The sequence below is a fragment of the Gigantopelta aegis genome, chromosome 2 (genome assembly GCF_016097555.1).
Source record: "Gigantopelta aegis isolate Gae_Host chromosome 2, Gae_host_genome, whole genome shotgun sequence".
Lineage (NCBI taxonomy): Eukaryota > Metazoa > Mollusca > Gastropoda > Neomphalida > Peltospiridae > Gigantopelta > Gigantopelta aegis.
This window is the reverse complement of record NC_054700.1, coordinates 11,475,698-11,496,404: the sequence shown is the minus strand read 5'-3', so window position 1 is coordinate 11,496,404 and position 20,707 is coordinate 11,475,698. Positions and strand designations below refer to the sequence as shown.

The following is a 20,707-nucleotide window of genomic DNA, read 5'->3' as shown; positions in this document are numbered from 1 at the left end:
CATCTATAAATAACAATTTAAATATCAACCAATTACACTTCTCCTTTTAAAGCATTATTCGGAAGCATACACATAAAAATATCGGGCGAGACTATGCAATAGGCAAATTTGTTGGTCTATTTCAACATTAACAAACAGGGGGAAAAGTGCAGTAATAAACTCTGGATTGTATTCAAGTATAAACAGATTTTATGGCTATACCATCACGTTTTTTTTTTCCGTCTTGAAACAAATTTTATATAAATTTTATATTGAAATTAGTTTCCGGCATACTTCGTAATTCACCCGAATCATTTCGTATACCCCTGGCATAATCTCAAATGTTTTCAAATCACTGGCATGAGTTTGCACGTAAGTTTTGATTGGTCGAATGAAAGGTCAACTGGACATGAGCTCCAACGGGGTGCCGTTAGATCCACATATAATAGTAATTAACCAGTGGAGCTAATTTTAATTAGATTGCTAGCTAAGGCCCTACATTTTGATTTGAGCTCAATATACAATACATAATTTTTCTTTCAACACATGTATATAAAATTAAATCTACCTCATGACTGTCAAGGTATGATAAAGTTAAATTAAAAGATTTTATTTTTTCATCTAACAATAAAGCAGAGAAACTGTCATCTACATATATCTAAAGGTTTGTTTATTAAGGTTTGTTTTGTTTAACAACACCACTAGAGCACATTGACTTATCATCAGCTATTGGGATGTCAAACATATAGTCATTTCGACACAGTCTTAGAGAGGAAAACCTACATTTTTTCATTACTAGCAAGGGATTTTTTATATGCACCGTCCCACAGACAGGATAGCACATACCACGGTCTCTGATACACCAGTCATGGTGTACTGGCTGGAACGAGAAATAGCCGAATGGGTCTGTCTAAAGAAAGTAATAACAAATATTGGTTACTAGTGATGAGAAGCAGTTGGAATTTTCTCATCGATCATCGGTCGGCACCAACCGATCAACGTTCGATTACACAGTCAAATAGAATTAGAAGAACATAAGGATTTGAATGATTATAGCTTTTTATAATCGATCATCACATCGGTAGAGCCAAAGTGATAATTTTTCAAGTGTAATCAATCATTGGAACATCACTATTGGTTACTTATAGAGACAGTCCCAATTGCCATGCAACATGTTTCTGATTAACTAAGCATTTTCAACAACTATAATAATTTTCCCTGCAACCACTGTTTCTATTGACAGATTATGATGACCGATTAAAGTAAAGTTATAAACCTATGCTTTTGACGTCACTCATATGTCACATGCATAGCTACATTACAAAATTGTTCATTTGACCTCTAGGTCATCGTACAATGTGGCAGAAATAACAGCTTTTCCCCTTAATTTTTGTAGTCTGATGTATAAAAATAATAACTATTTACCGACGTCAGATATCTACTTGATCCTGTTCAGGCCAAATGAGAAATTCTGCTCGGCAGAGCCTCGCAGAATTTCCCATTCTTACCTTCAAAGGATAAAGCAGATATCCGACGTCATTTACTAGTTATTCTCTATTTATTAGTGACATTTTATCTTATTTAAGAGTATCAGTGTCGTCACATCCAATGTGTTTCTGGCTGTGCTAATTCTCACACAAACTGATGGTCGGGATAGAGTTCAGTTGCAGAGCTCTCACCCGAGATGTAATGGGTCGCAGAATTGTTCACCCTCTGTGGACTCGTATTTTCCCTGTCCCAACCAGAGTATTAAAGGCAATCAGCGCATGCTGTCCTGTATATTCAATGCATTTCTTGTCTTCATAATGTCTGTAGTAGCCCAAACTGGATTTCACCTCCCAATAATTTCATACATATTTAAAAAAAAATTTATACAGTGAAACCCCTCTAAACCGGACACCCTTGGGACCAAGACAAATACCCAGTTTTAAGAGGGATCCAGTTTAGAGAGGTTAAGTTCTGTACTGGTTTTTAAAAAGGGACTGGGTAAAACGTCCGGTTTTGAGGGAATTCTGGTTTAGAGAGGGTCCGGTCTTGAGAGGTTTCACTGTACTGGGAAATAAAATTAAATTTCACCAACTAAACCCATCAGAAAGACATTGTATATACAGACACTGATATTCTAAGGAAGAAAATGTATTTAATGTGTAATTTTTAGAAGACGTTATTTTTGTTAGATGGAAACAACTTAACAATGGCAGCAGGCAAGGGAAAGTCTCTTTTAAATATTTAAGCTTTTCATTTTTTATCTAATAATATATTAATATGAATGTAGCAGTCTGTCAAATAATTTTGTTGGTTTTTTTGTTAGCATAATCTGAACAGTTAACTAATCTGAAAAATGTATTGGAATTATAATGTAAAAATAACCGAAACAATAACAATGAGCAATGTTTAACAATTATTTGCTAAATACATAAAGAGTAAATACAAAGGAACATAACATGGGGAAACAATTCATAAAAATAAATCATGAAATTATTAGTACAATACAGTAGAAATTTATATTAGGGATTACAAAACTGTGTTACAATAGGAGAAAACAACAGTAAATAAAATAATAACTTTGAAACACCAATATAATATACAATAATACAGACAGTCACAATGCTGGGTGGAAACAGCAGATAATAATTTGAACAAAATACTAGTATTATATAATATTAGTAACAAATTAAATTAACTGTGCTACAAAACAGTTATGGTGTTTGTAGTCAATAAAGAAAGAAATGTTTTATTTAACGACGCACTCAACACATTTTATTTACAGTTATACGGCGTCAGACATATGGTTAAGGACCACACAGATTTTGAAAAAAAAACCCGCTGTTGCCACTACATGGGCTACTCTTTTAGCAGCAAGGGATCTTTTATTTGTGCTTCCCACAGGCAGGATAGCACAAACCATGGCCTTTGTTGAACCAGTTATGGATCACTGGTCGGTGCAAGTGGTTTACACCTACCCACTGAGCCTTGCGGAGCACTCACTCAGGGTTTGGAGTCGGTATCTGGATGAAAAATCCCATGCCTCGACTGGGATCCAAACCCAGTACCTACCAGCCTGTAGACCGATGGCCTAACTACGACGCCACCGAGGCCGGTTAACAAAATAAGGACTTCTCCTTTCACTTTTGAAACAATGATTGTTTTTCTCTGCCAATAAGACCTGTGGCCTAATTCACAAAGGTCTCTAAGGCTCTGTTAAACAACAAAGTAGCCTCTTTGCAAGTCTTTTAGCATTGCACTGTGAGATCGCAAAGTTGCGAGAGTTTAGTGAATTAGATCTGAGGAAATTAATCACAAACATTAGCATTGCATATTATACATGTTGGGTTTTTTGAGGGTTTTTTTCTTTTAATCATTTGTTATACCATATTTCAGGCAAAACAACAAACAACAAAGGGGACTTCTGGCAACCCTTGCCTCACAATATCGGGTAAGTATTCGAGTGTCTATGAAGATGTTGGCGCGAGATCTAGTTTGGTCAATGGAGTACTCTTCTGAGGTGCTTAGATCAAAGGATAGAACCCCCTTGGTGGACACATTCTCCGATTGGTTTTTTTCCCATCCCAACCAGTGTCTTGCAACTGACATATCAAAATCCATGGTAACAAAAGTGCATATAAAAGATCTGTTGCAACTAATAGCAAAATGTAGCAGGTTTCCTCTGACGACTATGGTCAGAATTACCCATTGTCTGATATTCAATAGATGACGATTCATTAATCAATGTACTCAGAGGTGTTGTTATAAAAAAAAAAAAAAAAAAAAAAAAAAATTTACCTTAAGTCATATTAATCATTTGAAGTACATGTACATATACTTTAAAGAAAGCTACAGTTGTTAGAACAAGGGAAGGGAGGGTAAATGTAGATGGTGTTATTCATCTTCTGATAACATTAACAAAGAAAGGAAATGTTTTATTTAACGACGCACTCAGCACATTTTATTTACGGTTATATGGCGTCGGACATATGGTTAAGGACCACACAGATATTGAGAGAGGAAACCTGCTGTCACCACTTCATGGGCTACTCTTTTCGATTAGCAGCCAGGGATCTTTTATATGCGCCATCCCACAGACAGGATAACACAGACCACGGCCTTTGATATACAGTGAAACCTCTCTAAACCGGACACTCTTGGGACCAAGACAAACGTCCAAATTTAAAAGGGATCCAGTTTACAGAGGTTAAATTCTGTCCGGTTTTACGGGAATTCCGCTTTACAGAGGGTCCGGTTTTAAGGGAATTCCGCTTTACAGAGGGTCTGGTCTCGAGAGGTTTCCCATTACCAGTCGTAGTGCACTGGCTGGAACGAGAACATTAACAAAGAAAACATCTTGTAAATTTAATTGTCCGAAGCAGTCAATTACTGTGACAGTGTCATTAAACAAATATTCCATATCCTTTCCTATAGTGTTAAGAATTGTTTGAATTTTCATCATCGATCATAGATTTAACTCATTTATACCAACCAATCAAGTTTAAATAATGCAATTTGTTTTTCCCATATTGGGATTGAGGAATTTATTAATGTATAAAAGTCACAAATTGTATAAACTTGTGCAGCATAGCAAAAAGAGTTTATGTTCAATTTGTGACTATTAAATATCGATAAATATAGTCTGAAATACACATAATTAGTTTTTTTGTCATTAACATGATAAATTTTCCGTAATAATATCATTTTCTGTATTTTATCGAAGAACAACATTAGTTTTCTCAAATCATTCCGTCACAATCCAATAAACCAGTACAAAGTCTCTTATAATATAAAATTTAAAAAATTTAAAATGCCTAAAAAACTAAAAATGTTCTGGTTGTGAGCACCAAAATATTTTTGTTATCTCATCGTTTTTCCTCCTGACTTTGCCGACTTCATGGACTGTTGAGAAATACAGCTGTATCTCCGCTCAGTCGGCTCGTGTTTGGGGCTGAGTGTGAGCTCCGTGTTCAAACCGTGCTGGAGGAACGTGTGTATGAGGTCGTTCACCTTGTCCGGCACCTCAATCATCACCATATGACTGGCATCTTCTATCACTTCAAGGTGCGAGTCGTATATAGCCTGCAAGACAGTTAAATAACTTCAAGGTGCGAGTCGTATATAGCCTGCAAGACAGTTAAATAACTTCAAGGTGCTAGTTGTATATAGCCTGCAAGACAGTTAAATAACTTCAAGGTGCTAGTCGTATATAGCCTGCAAGACAGTTAAATAACTTCAAGGTGCTAGTTGTATACAGCCTGCAAGACAGTTAAATAACTTCAAGGTGCTAGTCGTATATAGCCTGCAAGACAGTTAAATAACTTCAAGGTGCGAGTCGTATATATAGCCTGCAAGACAGTTAAATAACTTCAAGGTGTTAGTCGTATATAGCCTGCAAGACAGTTAAATAACTTCAAGGTGCTAGTTGTATATAGCCTGCAAGACAGTTAAATAACTTCAAGGTGCGAGTCGTATACAGCCTGCAAGACAGTTAAATAACTTCAAGGTGCGAGTCGTATATAGCCTGCAAGACAGTTAAATAACTTCAAGGTGCGAGTCGTATATAGCCTGCAAGACAGTTAAATAACTTCAAGGTGCTAGTCGTATATAGCCTGCAAGACAGTTAAATAACTTCAAGGTGCGAGTTGTATATAGCCTGCAAGACAGTTAAATAACTTCAAGGTGCGAGTTGTATATAGCCTGCAAGACAGTTAAATAACTTCAAGGTGTGAGTCGTATATAGCCTGCAAGACAGTTAAATAACTTCAAGGTGCGAGTCGTATATAGCCTGCAAGACAGTTAAATAACTTCAAGGTGCGAGTCGTATATAGCCTGCAAGACAGTTAAATAACTTCAAGGTGTTAGTCGTATATAGCCTGCAAGACAGTTAAATAACTTCAAGGTGCTAGTCGTATATAGCCTGCAATACAGTTAAATAACTTCAAGGTGCTAGTCGTATATAGCCTGCAATACAGTTAAATAACTTCAAGGTGCTAGTTGTATATAGCCTGCAAGACAGTTAAATAACTTCAAGGTGCGAGTCGTATATAGCCTGCAAGACAGTTAAATAACTTCAAGGTGCGAGTCGTATATAGCCTGCAAGACAGTTAAATAACTTCAAGGTGCGAGTCGTATATAGCCTGCAAGACAGTTAAATAACTTCAAGGTGCTAGTCGTATATAGCCTGCAAGACAGTTAAATAACTTCAAGGTGCGAGTCGTATATAGCCTGCAAGACAGTTAAATAACTTCAAGGTGCGAGTCGTATATAGCCTGCAAGACAGTCGTATATAGCCTGCAAGACAGTTAAATAACTTCAAGGTGCTAGTCGTATATAGCCTGCAAGACAGTTAAATAACTTCAAGGTGCGAGTCGTATATAGCCTGCAAGACAGTTAAATAACTTCAAGGTGCTAGTCGTATATAGCCTGCAAGACAGTTAAATAACTTCAAGGTGCGAGTCGTATACAGCCTGCAAGACAGTTAAATAACTTCAAGGTGCGAGTCGTATACAGCCTGCAAGACAGTTAAATAACTTCAAGGTGCGAGTCGTATACAGCCTGCAAGACAGTTAAATAACTTCAAGGTGCGAGTCGTATATAGCCTGCAAGACAGTTAAATAATTTCAAGGTGTGAGTCGTATACAGCCTGCAAGACAGTTACATAACTTCAAAGTGCGAGTCATATATAGCCTGCAAGACTGTTTTAACAACACCACTAGAGCACATTTATTGGCACCTTCTATCACTTCAAGGTGAGTCGTATATAACCTGCAAGATACAAGAAACAAATTAATCTATCAATCCATTAGAGGTAGAGTGCAAGAAGGATGAAGTCTACCGTAAAGGAAAGAAAGAAAGAAATGTTTTATTTAACAACGCACTCAACTCATTTTATTTATGGTTATATGGCGTCAGACATATGGTTAAGGACCACACAGATTTTGAGAGGAAACAAGCTGTCGCCACTACATGGGCTACTCTTTCCGATTAGCAGCATGGGATCTTTTATTTGTGCTTCCCACAGGCAGGATAGCACAAACCATGGCCTTTGTTGAGCCAGTTATGGATCACTAGTCGGTGCAAGTGGTTTACACCTACCCATTGAGCCTTGCGGAGCACTCACTCAGGGTTTGGAGTCGGTATCTGGATTAAAAATCCCATGCCTCAACTGGGATCTGAACCCATTACCTACCAGCATGTGGACCAATGGCCTAACCACGATGCCACCGAGGCCGGTCTCTACCGTAAAGGATTTCCTCAGGAGTGGCTGTCCTCTTATAAACGAGGCACTAGATAGAGATTCATGGAATCAATCACTATATTGCCAAATGCCCATTCAACTGCACTGTGCAAAGATACAGCCCTGATCGCAGTTTACGGTTTTGTCGTTCTCACTGTATATGCTGTGCAGCTGGTATATATGTCCATTTGTTATATGTATTGAATTTGTCACTGGCCTCAGAAGAGTGCTTGCCTGAGGTGCTTGGGTCGAAGGATCGAATCCCCTCGGTAGAGCTATTCTCCGATTGGGCTTCTTCTATGACAGGGCTAGCTGTGGCACTCGCCAAATTCGCCAAAAGTAGTTGGCGAATTTTATTTTAATTTAGCGAAATAATTTCATGTAGAAATTGAAATTTTTTAGAAAGTAACTGCCGATTTCTGCAATTTTTCAATTTTAATAGACAATTTGGCAAAACATTTTGCTCACCCAGAGCTAGCCCTGTATGAATTGCATTGTGGGAGGCTGTCACACTAAAAGCTGCAGCATTAGCAGGGCAGTCTGTTTGTACGTAAACAGAGGGATACCACATGCATAATGGCCGTTAGATACCAGTTACTCGTATACCACATGCATAGTGGCCGTTAGATACCAGTTACTCGTATACCACATGCATAGTGGCCGTTAGATACCAGTTACTCGTATACCACATGCATAGTGGCTGTTAGATACCAGTTACTCGTATACCACATGCATAGTGGCCGTTAGATACCAGTTACTCGTATACCACATGCATAGTGGCCGTTAGATACCAGTTACTCGTATACCACATGCATAGTGGCCGTTAGATACCAGTTACTCGTATACCACATGCATAGTGGCCGTTAGATACCAGTTACTTGTATATTAAGCCTAAGGGCAGGATATAGCCCATTTGCAAAGTGCAAACTTGATATGCAATCCATCTAGTAACAATCCCCGTTAGTCCACACTTTTAGGTCATCTCTTGCACATTAGGCAAGCACCCTACCCCAAAAAGATTGTGACTGCCCTGAACACTGTCAGTGCTTACATGTACCTCCTCCATATCTTTCTCCTCCTCCAGGGAGATGAGCCATAGATAAGCAGAGTGGGACACATTAGCCAGTTGTGAAAGAACTTGTCACCCTTACCCTCCCATGCAGTACATGTGACTGCCCTGAACCCTATCAGTGCTTACCTCATCCATATCTTTCTCCTCCTCCAGGGAGATGAGCCGATCATGCAGTCCACAGATGAGCAGAGCGGGACACATGAGCCAGGTGTGAAAGAACTCATCACCCTCCCCTGTGGTACAAATGACTGCCCTGAACACTGTCAGTGCTTACCTCCTCCATATCTTTCTCCTCCTCCAGGGAGATAAGCTGGTCAGACTGGGACACATGAGACAGATATAAAAGAACTCATCAGCCTCCTCCTCCCCCTCACCCGTGGTACATGTGACTGCCCTGAACACTGTCAGTGCTTACCTTCTCCATATCTTTCTCCTCCTCCAGGGAGATAAGCTTGTCAGACTGGGACACATGAGACAGATGTGAAAGAACTCATTACCCTCCTCCTCCCCCTCACCTGTAGTACATGTGACTGCCCTGAACACTGTCAGTGCTTACCTTCTCCATATCTTTCTCCTCCTCCAGGGAGATGAGCTGGTCGCGCAGTCCATATATGAGCAGAGTGGGACACATGAGCCAGTTATGAAAGAACTCGTCACCCTCCCCCTCCCCATCCCCCGTGATACATGTGACTGCCCTGAACCCTATCAGTGCTTACCTCCTCCATATCTTTTTCCTCCTCCAGTGAGATGAGCTGGTCGAGCAATCCATATATAAGCAGAGTGGGATACATGAGCCAGTTATGAAAGAACTCGTCATCCTCCCCCTCCCCTGTGATACATGTGACTGCCCTGAACCCTATCAGTGCTTACCTCCTCCATATCTTTTTCCTCCTCCAGAGAGATGAGCTGGTCGCGCAGTCCATATATAAGCAGAGCGGGATACATGAGCCAGTTATGAAAGAACTCGTCACCCTCCCCCTCCCCCACCCCGCCCCCGTGGTATATGTGACTGCCCTGAACACTGTCAGTGCTTACCTCCTCCATATCTTTCTCCTCCTCCAGAGAGATTAGCTGGTCGCGCAGTCCGTAGATGAGCAGAGCGGGACACATGAGCCAGTTGTGAAAGAACTCGTCACCCTCTGGCCAGATCTGTCCGTTCATAGTGTGCTGTAGAACGTAGGTCGGGATCGCAAACGCCTCCTCTGGGGGGATCGCCGGCTCCTTTGTACTGTTTAACGCTCCCCTGGAACAAAGTCAAAGATTAAATCACAGACCTCAATGTTTTAAAGGAACTATCACTCTTGCTTCCCATCACTCCCCTGAAACTTGTTCAAGGAGAGTAATTTTTAGCTTTTCTTTACATGAAAATTTATACATTGTATATGGTATCAGTATGGTAATATCTTTAATGAATCCCAATAATCTAAGTTTTCATGTTTAGGTCTGAAATCACACAAGATGCGATGCCTTGGTATGGGTTGCATGCAACCTGCATAAAAGAACACTCAGGCTTTTGAAAATTGTGTGAGTAATCATTTCATTTGTGCTTTGCTCGTGTGTTAAGCCTTTAAATCACAATCGTTTATATAATAATTTAAAATTTCAACCTTCTTGCCCCGGAACCACCCACTGGCTATGTCAGAGGCTGGACCCATGGTAGGCATGCCTGAACCTTTATTGGATATGGGCACGTAAATAGAGTTCCCATTCCCATTCCCAAAATTTCAACCTGAATGACGAGAGATGCACACACTTACTTCTTGTATCTACACTGCACACAGGGTCGTAAACAGGCCAGCATACACAGTGGGAGTGTGAAGACACCGGGTTGGGGACACAGAGGGGTGGGGCTCCCTCCGCTGATCAGCACGAGTTTCGTCACCCGTCGGGACCGATGCCGACCGAGGACAGCAGCAAAGGAACATCTGATAGAAATATATCACACACAATTCATCATCTATAACTTAAAACATATTCATCAGTTCATTCTTTACACTTATAAATAAACATCTGAACTGCAAATAGAAGCATTCCTAAATCATCTGTTTGGTGTTCTTTAATTCATTCTTTATTCATAAGCATTATGTTAATAATAATAAATCATTTGAAGGGAGTACTTGTATGTGTGCACAATGAATGATTCAAACCACATATTCAAAGTTAAAGTCTGTTAAAAATGTTTATCAACACCACTAGAGCACACTGATTAATTACTCATTGGCTACTGGATGTCAAACATTTGGTAATTCTAATATATACTGGTAGCCTACATTTTTCCCCATTAGGATTTTTTACATGCATTTCCCACATATAGTACAGCACATACCACAGCCTCTGTTACACCAACCATGGGGCAAGCCTGTATCTATAGACTTTGCAGATCATTAAAGCATTCTATTGTTTTGATATCCTACTGTTCTTTGTTTGACACCTACATGTAATAGCTAATGTATTCTTTGTGCTGGCGTATTGTTTACATTAATTCATTATTTCTACTGGTCATCTAGAAGTAGGATTCATACCAAACAAAAATCTGAATTTACTTTAATTTCATTAATATTATTATAAGTTTTTTCCTCAAACTAAAATCTAAAATGTTCACTTTACCTTGAATTAAACATGTATCTTGAACGCTAGTCTGAATCAGTCTTTTTTCATGGTGTGGTTTGCATATTTGCTTTTTAATTTTATTTTGTCTTTACACTATAAATTATATTACAATTATTATTTTAAAGCTTACATGTATACAACAAAATTATATGAATCTTACCCATAAGAATGAGCAATTATGACATTTTTTCTATTGCAGTTTTTATCAAACACCGCTGTAAGATCTGCCAATATTTCATCGAAGTGATAGGCACTTTGATTTCTCGGAGCTGAACTCAGTCCATGGCCAATCAGGTCGGGAGCAACAATCTCATACCCCAGAGACGAAAAATAATTCAACTGTGGTTTCCAAATGTCACTGGACCCTCCTACCCCATGGAGGAAAAACAACACAAGATCCTGAATGGAGCATGAATCGTGTTGATCGTGTAGCTCAGTCAGATTCTCCTGAAGCTTCAAATCTTGGTCGGTAAGTTCACGAGGAATGGGGTTCTCCAGATTCGGTACAGTCCCATTTTCGGCTGGCGCAGTACCGGACATCTTATGATTGACGGCAACCTGCACTCCTGATGCTGACCTCACAGCTGCAGGTGTCTTCTCGCCCACGCTTGGCGTTGTGTTTCTGAATGAAGATTCTTTAGAAAACCATGGACTACCCGTACTGTCCCCAGGTAATACAGGAGTCTGTGCCTCAGAATGGGGATCGGCAGGCACTTCTGGTAATGCATTCTGATTGATTGACATTCTCCTTCTCGGCATCTTAAGCGGACCTGACATTGTGGGCATGGGATGACATCCACGTTCCTTGATACGCAAGTAGCTTTGCATATCTTTTTCAAACTTCTCATCTCGTGGTTTTGGGTTCAGATGCAGAATTCTCAGATATCGTTTGTTGCGAATTTCTACGATTTCGTACCCATCATAAATGCCTGGCGAGGGTGATACCTTCTTTTGTCGCTTACAGAAACAGCAGGAGCCTTGTGACATCGAGATTTTTTTCTTCAAAATTACATTATTTGCAGCTAACAAAAAAAGGAGAAAATACCTTTTTATGCATTTCTTTTCACAATGAACATGTAAATACATGTAACATTAAAATATACATGTATCTCAAAACAATCTTCAAACAGTCAAAATAATTCTCAATGAAGAGAATCAACTAGCATGATTTCAATACCAGTTGATGGAATCAATTCAATTTAGGCTGTTCCAATTTTTATATAGCTAGCAAACAAAAATAAAATTCATTTTGAACTAAGAATGCATCCATGTCATTTATATAATCTACATATATTAAATTAATTAACTAGTGCTCTGTGGTATATACTATCCTGTCTGTGGACAGGTGCATAGTTGCCCAGGGGTTTCCCCAGAGGCATATGGGGCCATTACGACTTAGGTGTGTTAGTAAGTGCTTTGGCATCATGAAAGGGCCTCAAATAAATTGCCTCTACACTTTAATTGGCTATATGTGACAATCAACTGTTTTAACAACTTTTAAAACTTTACAGTACACAGGTATTCACTGAAAATGTAAGCGCCTTAAAACTATCCTGGGGAAAGGTCTGTTTGCCAATATACAGGTTTCTTCTCTGAACATAAACAAATTATGTTGTCTTTTCTTTTTAACTTATTTTTGTGCTTATATCCAATTACGGTTCAAGCACGCTGCCATGGGCACAGGTACCCCCCAAACAAAAATCCATAACACAAATACTATAGTTACATATATAACGTATGTATAACATATATCCGATGTCATTGTTTGGGGATACCTGTGGTCATGGGTTACTTGGGTACACACTTCAGCTAATTCATCAAGATTAACCTCGAATGCAAGTGCAAGCACAATTGATGAACTAACACCTCAGCTATCTATGTTGTCTGTTCGGGAGCCGGTACCTGGCTGCGAACCCTGTACCTACCAGCCTTGCGTCAGATGGCTTAACTACAGCACCACCGAGGCCGGTTAAACTTTGTCAAGACAGCTGAAAATCATGCCCAATACAGCGTGCTTAAACACGATGATACGATCAGTCTGATCATCATCATTTTCAGTTTGCCCATTATTCATGCTAATACATTATACAAGTGCAGTACCTCATTCCTGTTCATGTTTTTGGTATATCCTTTAATCAGTGAATGCAATACGTAATCAGCCTAATGTTGATTTTTTTTTTAAAGATATTTTTAAAATTTTAATGCTGAAACCCATATTTACTCAAGTCTGTTTACAATCACTACGAAAGAATGCCCGAAGTGCTACTTCCGTAAAAAGTGTTAATTTTCTTCCGGAATATAGTTCCAAAAACAAAAATGCACATGACAACAATGCAGAGTATATGGCGTATGTTTCATACTCTGTCATTATTATCTAAGCATGTTATTTATTAATTTAGGGTAATTATTAAATAATAAATTGAGTACATGTTACATATAGTGATACTTTGTTGCGTACGAATTTGAGACAAAATTGACGTACGATTACTGCAGGTTGTAGCGATGTAAAGTGGAATTGGTGAAAATAAAATACTAAATAATTAAAAAGAAACATTTATCATGTCTGTAGTATTCAGGTAATATAATTAGTTTGTTGATTTTAAAGTCATTGAGTGTAATGCATACTGACATTATTGTATTCAATGTTGTGCATGTGTGCGTGATGTCAAACATTTATTTGAGGGTTAAAATCCCACCTTTTAAACTGGAGCACCTTACAAAATAATAATTTGGGAGGGGTGTGTGTGTGTGTGTGTGTGTGTGTGCGCGGAGGTCTGTATTTTAACGGCAATTTAAAATAGTTGTGATTTGTCAATATTAAGCACATGTCCTTATTGTGTCATGAATATATGTATTGTTTATAAAATCTGTCATCAAAATAAATAATGGTTAATTCTAAACAAATATGGTTATGCCATAGATATTGATAGCATGGTGGATGTAAACCAGATGTAGTATTAACTCCAAGGTAAGAAAAGTATTGGTCTGATTACTTCAGTCATTGAAAATGCTGGTGCCAAACTAGTTCATCAAGATTAACTTTGACTGCAAGTGCAACATCACACTTGCATTCAAGGTTAATCTTGATGAACTAGTGCCAAACGTGTTCCATACTTAGCCATTTAGCCATCAACGTGAAATGTCATGTTCAATTTGATGGCAGATGTGTTAAGAGTCTTAGACTAGACAGGATCATATTCGGCACGAAGGACATGTATGCTATTGAGTAGCTTGAGTCACCTCCAGCCCTTCCCTTACTGATATTGATACATATCAGTATCAATAAGGGAAAGGCTGGAGGTGACTCGAGCTAGACAGGATCATATTTGGCACGAAGGACATGGTTTTGAGCAACATAGAGGGGTGCTGACCCTGTTGTATGGAGTTGAAGAACATTATTCATATACGTGGGGGGGGGGGGGGGGTCTTTAACTTACCAGCATTCAGAATACATGTTTTAAAAGTGGACAGGGTTGATGTATATATAAAAGTTTGTTTTTGTTTAATGCCACCACTAGAGCACATTGAATTATTAATCATCAGTTATTGGATGTCAAACATTTGATAATTTTTGACATATAGTCTTAGAAACCCACTATATTTTTCTATTAGTAGCAAGGGATCTTTTATATGCATCACCCACAGACAGGATAGCACATACATGTACCACAGCCTTTGATATTTTAGTCGTGATGCACTGGCTGGAACGAGAAATAGCCCAATATGCCCACCGATGGGGATCAATCTTAGACAGACCATGTATTAGGCGAGGGCTTTACCACTGAGCTATCAGGGATGGCGGAAGCAAGTAGACAAGGGGAGGTGGGCTGACTCGGATCGACCGCGCAAAGCAAAATTTCTAGAGGGGTTTTAAAACTAGATGTCCAGAAATGCAATTTCCTGATTTCTACAAGAAAAATTTATCTCTGGCTTAAGATTTTCTATTGATCAATACATTTTTTATTCAGAATTATTGGGGGGTAGATCCTCCAGCCCCCTCTGCTCTGCTGTGTGTGGCTATGACACCACCACATCCACCCCCTTTATGTATGTATATCAGGGCTTCTAGATTATGGACCAACCTCGGTGGCGGCGTGGTTAGGCCATCGGTCTACAGGCTGGTAGGTACTGGGTTCGGATCCCAGTCGAGGCATGGCATTTTTCATCCAGATACCGACTCCAAACCCTGAATGAGTGCTCTGCAAGGCTCAATGGGTAGGTGTAAACCACTTGCATCGACCAGTGATCCATAACTGGTTCAACAAAGGCCATGGTTTGTGTTATCCTGCCTGTGGGAAGCGCAAATAAAAGATCCCTTGCTGCTAATCGGAAAGAGTAGCTCATGTAGTGGCGACAGTGGGTTTCCTCTCCAAATCTGTGTGGTCCTTAACCATATGTCCGACGCCATATAACCATAAATAAAATGTGTTGAGTGCGTCGTTAAATAAAACATTTCTTTCTTTCTTTTTCTAGATTATGGTAGCCCCACTCCCATGGCTAGTGATATTCAATGTTGGGCTAGTAAATAATTAACATTGCCATGCCCGATGGCTAGTGAAAATATTTTGTAAATATGAATATCCTGCTCGCCACCCCACCCCACCCCACCTCTAATGTTAGTGTTTTAAGCTCTCTTTAGGTGACATATCTGATTTTTACTATTATTTAGTAATCTTGTATTAATTTAAAGTAAAATAGGGCTAGTGAATTTTTAATCGTGGCTAGTATATTTATAAAATCACTGATCCCATGGCTAGTGGATTTTATAAAAATTCTAGAAGCCCTGTACGTGTATATGCCAGTTGCATAATCTACATGTTTTTAATATATTTTTTCAGGTCATTACTGAAAGTTCCAAACCTTGTCACCAACAAGTCTACTACATGTTCAAATGGTTTGAAATTGATCGTCAATCGGTTAGTTGTAGCTGGACCACAGCTTCATACAAGTGCCGCTCATTATACTCCCATAGTGTCCACAACACTTTCATCGAGTGCCACAAAGTGCAGTAATGGCCGTGTTTCGTGCAGCCAAACTTCGAGTAACACTACCTGTACCTGTAACTGCAGCTATCGTGAACAGATCATGTGGGCAGATGTTTGTGTTCAGTCTGTTCGGACTCACATGAGGAAACACTATGATCCGAGTGCGTGGAAACGAATCAACAAACACGGGATAGAGCAGCGGTTGAGATCGGAGACGGGAATACACATTCTGTGGAGGAGAATGCTTAAGAAGCGCTTCAATCTTGCACCGTTTGAGAGGGTTTTACAGGGAACTGTGAACGGGAAAATACTGCCAAAGCATCAGATTCCAAAAGTGCCACAGAAAGATCTAGAACGTATTCTAAAACGCAAATGAAAACTCTTTATTAATTTAGATTAACTTTTGTTTGAATGTAACCAACGTCAATTCTGATCCAACCCCAGTTTGGTTTTAACACATTTAACTCGATGGTTAAATGCAACCAGATTAATTGTGTAGCACTGTACTGTAACCAGGGCTTCTAGACTTTTTCTAAATTCCACTAGACATGGGATCAACAATTTTAAAAATGCAATGGCCACGATTGAAAATTCACTAGCCCTACTTTACTAAGTTAATACTAAATAATAATAATAATAATAATCAGATATGTCACCTAAAGAGGAAGATAGAACTTAAAAACACAAACATTGGAGGGTTGAGTTTAGGGCAGGATATTCATATTTACAAAACAGACTTAACTGCAACATTTGACTAAAACAATTCCACTAGCCCTCTGATACGGCTATAGTAGTTATTTACTAGCCCAACATTGAATATCACTAGCCATGGGAGTGGGGCTACCATCATCTAGAAGCCCTGTCTGGCATGGCAATAGTAGTTATTTACTAGCCTAACATTGAATATCACTAGCCATGGGAGTGGGGCTACCATAATCTAGAAGCCCTGTCTGGCATGGCAATAGTAGTTATTTACTAGCCTAACATTGAATATCACTAGCCATGGGAGTGGGGCTACCATCATCTAGAAGCCCTGTCTGGCATGGCAATAGTAGTTATTTACTAGCCTAACATTGAATATCACTAGCCATGGGAGTGGGGCTACCATAATCTAGAAGCCCTGTCTGGCATGGCAATAGTAGTTATTTACTAGCCTAACATTGAATATCACTAGCCATGGGAGTGGGGCTACCATCATCTAGAAGCCCTGTCTGGCATGGCAATAGTAGTTATTTACTAGCCTAACATTGAATATCACTAGCCATGGGAGTGGGGCTACCATAATCTAGAAGCCCTGTCTGGCATGGCAATAGTAGTTATTTACTAGCCTAACATTGAATATCACTAGCCATGGGAGTGGGGCTACCATAATCTAGAAGCCCTGTCTGGCATGGCAATAGTAGTTATTTACTAGCCTAACATTGAATATCACTAGCCATGGGAGTGGGGCTACCATCATCTAGAAGCCCTGTCTGGCATGGCAATAGTAGTTATTTACTAGCCCAACATTGAATATCACTAGCCATGGGAGTGGGTCTACCATCATCTAGAAGCCCTGTCTGGCATGGCAATAGTAGTTATTTACTAGCCCAACATTGAATATCACTAGCCATGGGAGTGGGGCTACCATAATCTAGAAGTCCTGCTGTAACATGCCTAAATGAAAGTTTCCCTTTATTATTTCGATTGCATTTAACCAAGATTGAAAAAATAAATGGTCTGTCAACAGGGCTTGTGTGTGTTTTTTTGTGTTACATTGTTACATGTACATGTATAGATTTAATAAAATGGTCCTCAACTTTTTCTCTGTTCTACTTTAAGGTGCAGGTGAAAACAACTTCTATGGTATGCCTATGGGGTGCAATTAGTTTTTGTAAAGGGGCACCTTCAGAATCCAAGGATCAACCTTCAGTGTACTGACGGACACCTAACTTGTAGTATCTGTAGTATACGGCAATTTTCTGTAAACATGAAAACTGACTACATTACTAGTACATGTTCAGCAATCGGAGCTTGCTCTGGGTGAGCAAAACATTTCACCAAATTATCTTTAAAAAAAAACAAAAAAAAACGCCAATTATTACATGAAATGTTTTTGCCAAAATTGAAATAAAATTTGCCAATTGTTCCTAAAATTTGCAATTGGCGAATGGCAGGGCTAACCCTGCTATAAAAAGTAAAAACAATTGGATTAAAAAACACTGGATTTTCTAGCATACTTCAGATGGAGGGGTGAGAGTGTGTGTGTGTGCACACCTCAACCCCTGGATCCACGCCTGTTTTTCTATTATTGTAGTGAATGGACAGATACATTTAATCCAACATACTAAAGTGACCACCTGGCTTAAAGGGCCACTTGTTGTTTACAAATCTAGATGGACAGACCTTCGTTTAACAGCCACCTGTCTTTAATAATCACCTTATTATGGGCACATATACCATGGTTGAGCAGTCACATGGCTACTTTATGGTGCTTGCAGATACTCTTAAGACAAATTGACCTCTGCTAAACAGCCACCGGTCTCATTTGCACACACATAATAACTAGGACCCACTGACCTCTGTTAAGCAGTTGCCCATCTTTAATGGCCACCCTACTGTACTACTAATAATCTAAGATAACTGACCTCTTTTTAGGCAGCCACCTGTCTTATTTGACCACAGATAATAACTAGGACCCTTTGACCTCTGTTGAGCAGTTACCTGTCTTTAATGGCTACCCTACTGTACTCCCTGATAATCTAAGATTATTGACCTCTTTTAGGCAGCCACCTGTCTTATTTGACCACAGATAATATCCAGGACTTGCTGACCTCTTGCTAAACCTATTCACATATATATATATAGACTTCCAAAAGAAACTTTACATAAATAAAAGTTGATTAATATTGTTGCTAATAAAAAAATTTTATAAAACACTTTGCATGTACGTATGATATAACGAGGTGCACTGTGACGTTCAGATGGTGATCTTCAACGTCTGTATCATTTGTTGCTTTTCTACAATTTCAAGCTTTGTAAAGTTTCTTTTGGATATAACCACACATATATTATATATATATATATATCTATATATATATATATATATAGTCTCTGTCATCTTTCGATGCCTATGTTAAAAAAGTACATGTTCACAATAAACGGCAAGGAAATAATTTTTATTGCATAAAATGTTGAGTATTCAGACCTTACATATTTCCACACTGTTGACAAGACTGGTATCTTTCACACTGAATATAAACACAAACATCAAAAACTACTAGTTACCAATCAGCATGACAAGACAAATTAAAATTAAATGAATGTATGTTAATGTATTTACTTAACGTAGCTTTAAAGAACTTAATTTTTTTAAGATGAACAAAGTACAGAATAAACAATAATAGCTTTCCAAATTACAAAGTCCAGATATGGGACAATAATTGTGAAACTTGCTCCAGAATTTGATAAGAAACTTGTCATTGCCAAAGTACCATAAACAAACATTATTTCCCTTGTAATACATGTACATGCATGTGTTATTTTCACCGTAAAAAGTATTATTTTTCACTGTTAAATGTTTTATATCCAATGTAAAAAGTGTTGTTTCCATTATAAAATTAGTTATTTTTTCTGTAAAATGTTATACTTCAATTGTAATATGTGTTAGTTGCAATATTTTTGGTTAATTACACTAAATGCTTGTTGGAAATGTCTGGGGTTTTTTTTAAAATAGAAAAATTATGAGAAATGTATTAACATGAAAATGTTCTCCTTTTTGGTAAATAAGAAGTCTACAGTCATATCATACACATCATGCTTTCTTTATATGAACGCTTTTCTTAATGTGTGTGTTATACCAAATGGAAGACTTCACCTGACGATGCAAAGCATATTTAACCCTCCAAAAGAAGAAAAAATACATAGAGGTTATTACCAGTGTTTATTACGAGCCTCTGACTAGCATAATACATTATTTTTATTCCTAATATATGATATTGACAATACCGAAATACACAAGGGTAATAATATCTTTATCATATAATCTCAAGCTTCATACAACATGTTTTTGTAAACTGTTACTGTACACGCAACTTTAATTCCAGTCAGCCATTACTAGATATTCAAATGACGTAAGAATATGTGGCGCGGTGTATTTTTTAATGGAAATGACGTCAAACTCGAATGATGTTATTTTGGATGTCCTTACATTAAAATAAAGTTATGCCTAACATTTTTTGTTTTCTGAACGCTAGACAGCTTTCAGTGTCAAATTGCTATTGAAATGTTTTTATTTGATGACTATGAATACATATGTCAATCATGGAGTGTCACCCAAGTATGTTTGCTTAAATGTCAATAAACCTAGTGCCGAGACCTCGATTAATTTACATCTAATTTGCAAAGTTATCAAATTCTTAAAGTATGTGATCTGAAAAATATCACATACTTTGATTGCACTGAAAATGTAAGATATTATATGATAAATGCAATTTATACATGTACATCATTTCTTCCAAAATGAATAAATTAATTGTTTATTGACACCCCAACACAAGAAATACCTCAGATATTGGATGTCCAATAAAGGTAAGTACCATTATTCAGCCTCGCTATTAGTTAGATTTAGAGAATAACTAACAAGCTACGAGGAATTATGAATTATTTGTCCCGAGCCTTTGGTGAGGGTTTTACAACATTCATTCACGAGGGACAGATAATTCATAATTCCTCGTAGCGAGTTGGTTATTCTCTTTATTACCCATTGTCAATTTTAACTGATTACGTGATATAATCTTACGCGCATTACATGACGTAATGTAAGTGACGTCATAGCACAACAGCGTTCTCTTTACA

General features: G+C 38.4%; 2 protein-coding genes across 2 annotated transcripts in view; one reads left to right on the top strand and one right to left on the bottom strand.

The window, feature by feature from the left end:
* LOC121380927 overlaps positions 1-20,707 on the bottom strand; it is a gene marked incomplete at its 5' end in the record, with an annotated part of 43,336 nt that overhangs the window by 2,301 nt on the left and 20,328 nt on the right. Inside the window, 5 exons of the mRNA XM_041509970.1 lie at positions 4,812-5,046; positions 9,312-9,519; positions 10,034-10,201; positions 11,047-11,908; positions 15,944-16,100. Coding sequence (XP_041365904.1) covers positions 4,825-5,046; positions 9,312-9,519; positions 10,034-10,201; positions 11,047-11,908; positions 15,944-16,100 — 1,617 coding nt within the window. The remainder of the gene's footprint in view (positions 1-4,811; positions 5,047-9,311; positions 9,520-10,033; positions 10,202-11,046; positions 11,909-15,943; positions 16,101-20,707) is intronic.
* LOC121381177 lies at positions 13,344-16,784 on the top strand. Its single transcript, XM_041510357.1, has 2 exons — positions 13,344-13,462; positions 15,725-16,784. The coding sequence occupies exons 1-2, from the start codon at positions 13,446-13,448 to the stop codon at positions 16,245-16,247; spliced, it is 540 nt and encodes a 179-aa protein (XP_041366291.1). The 5' UTR covers positions 13,344-13,445; the 3' UTR covers positions 16,248-16,784.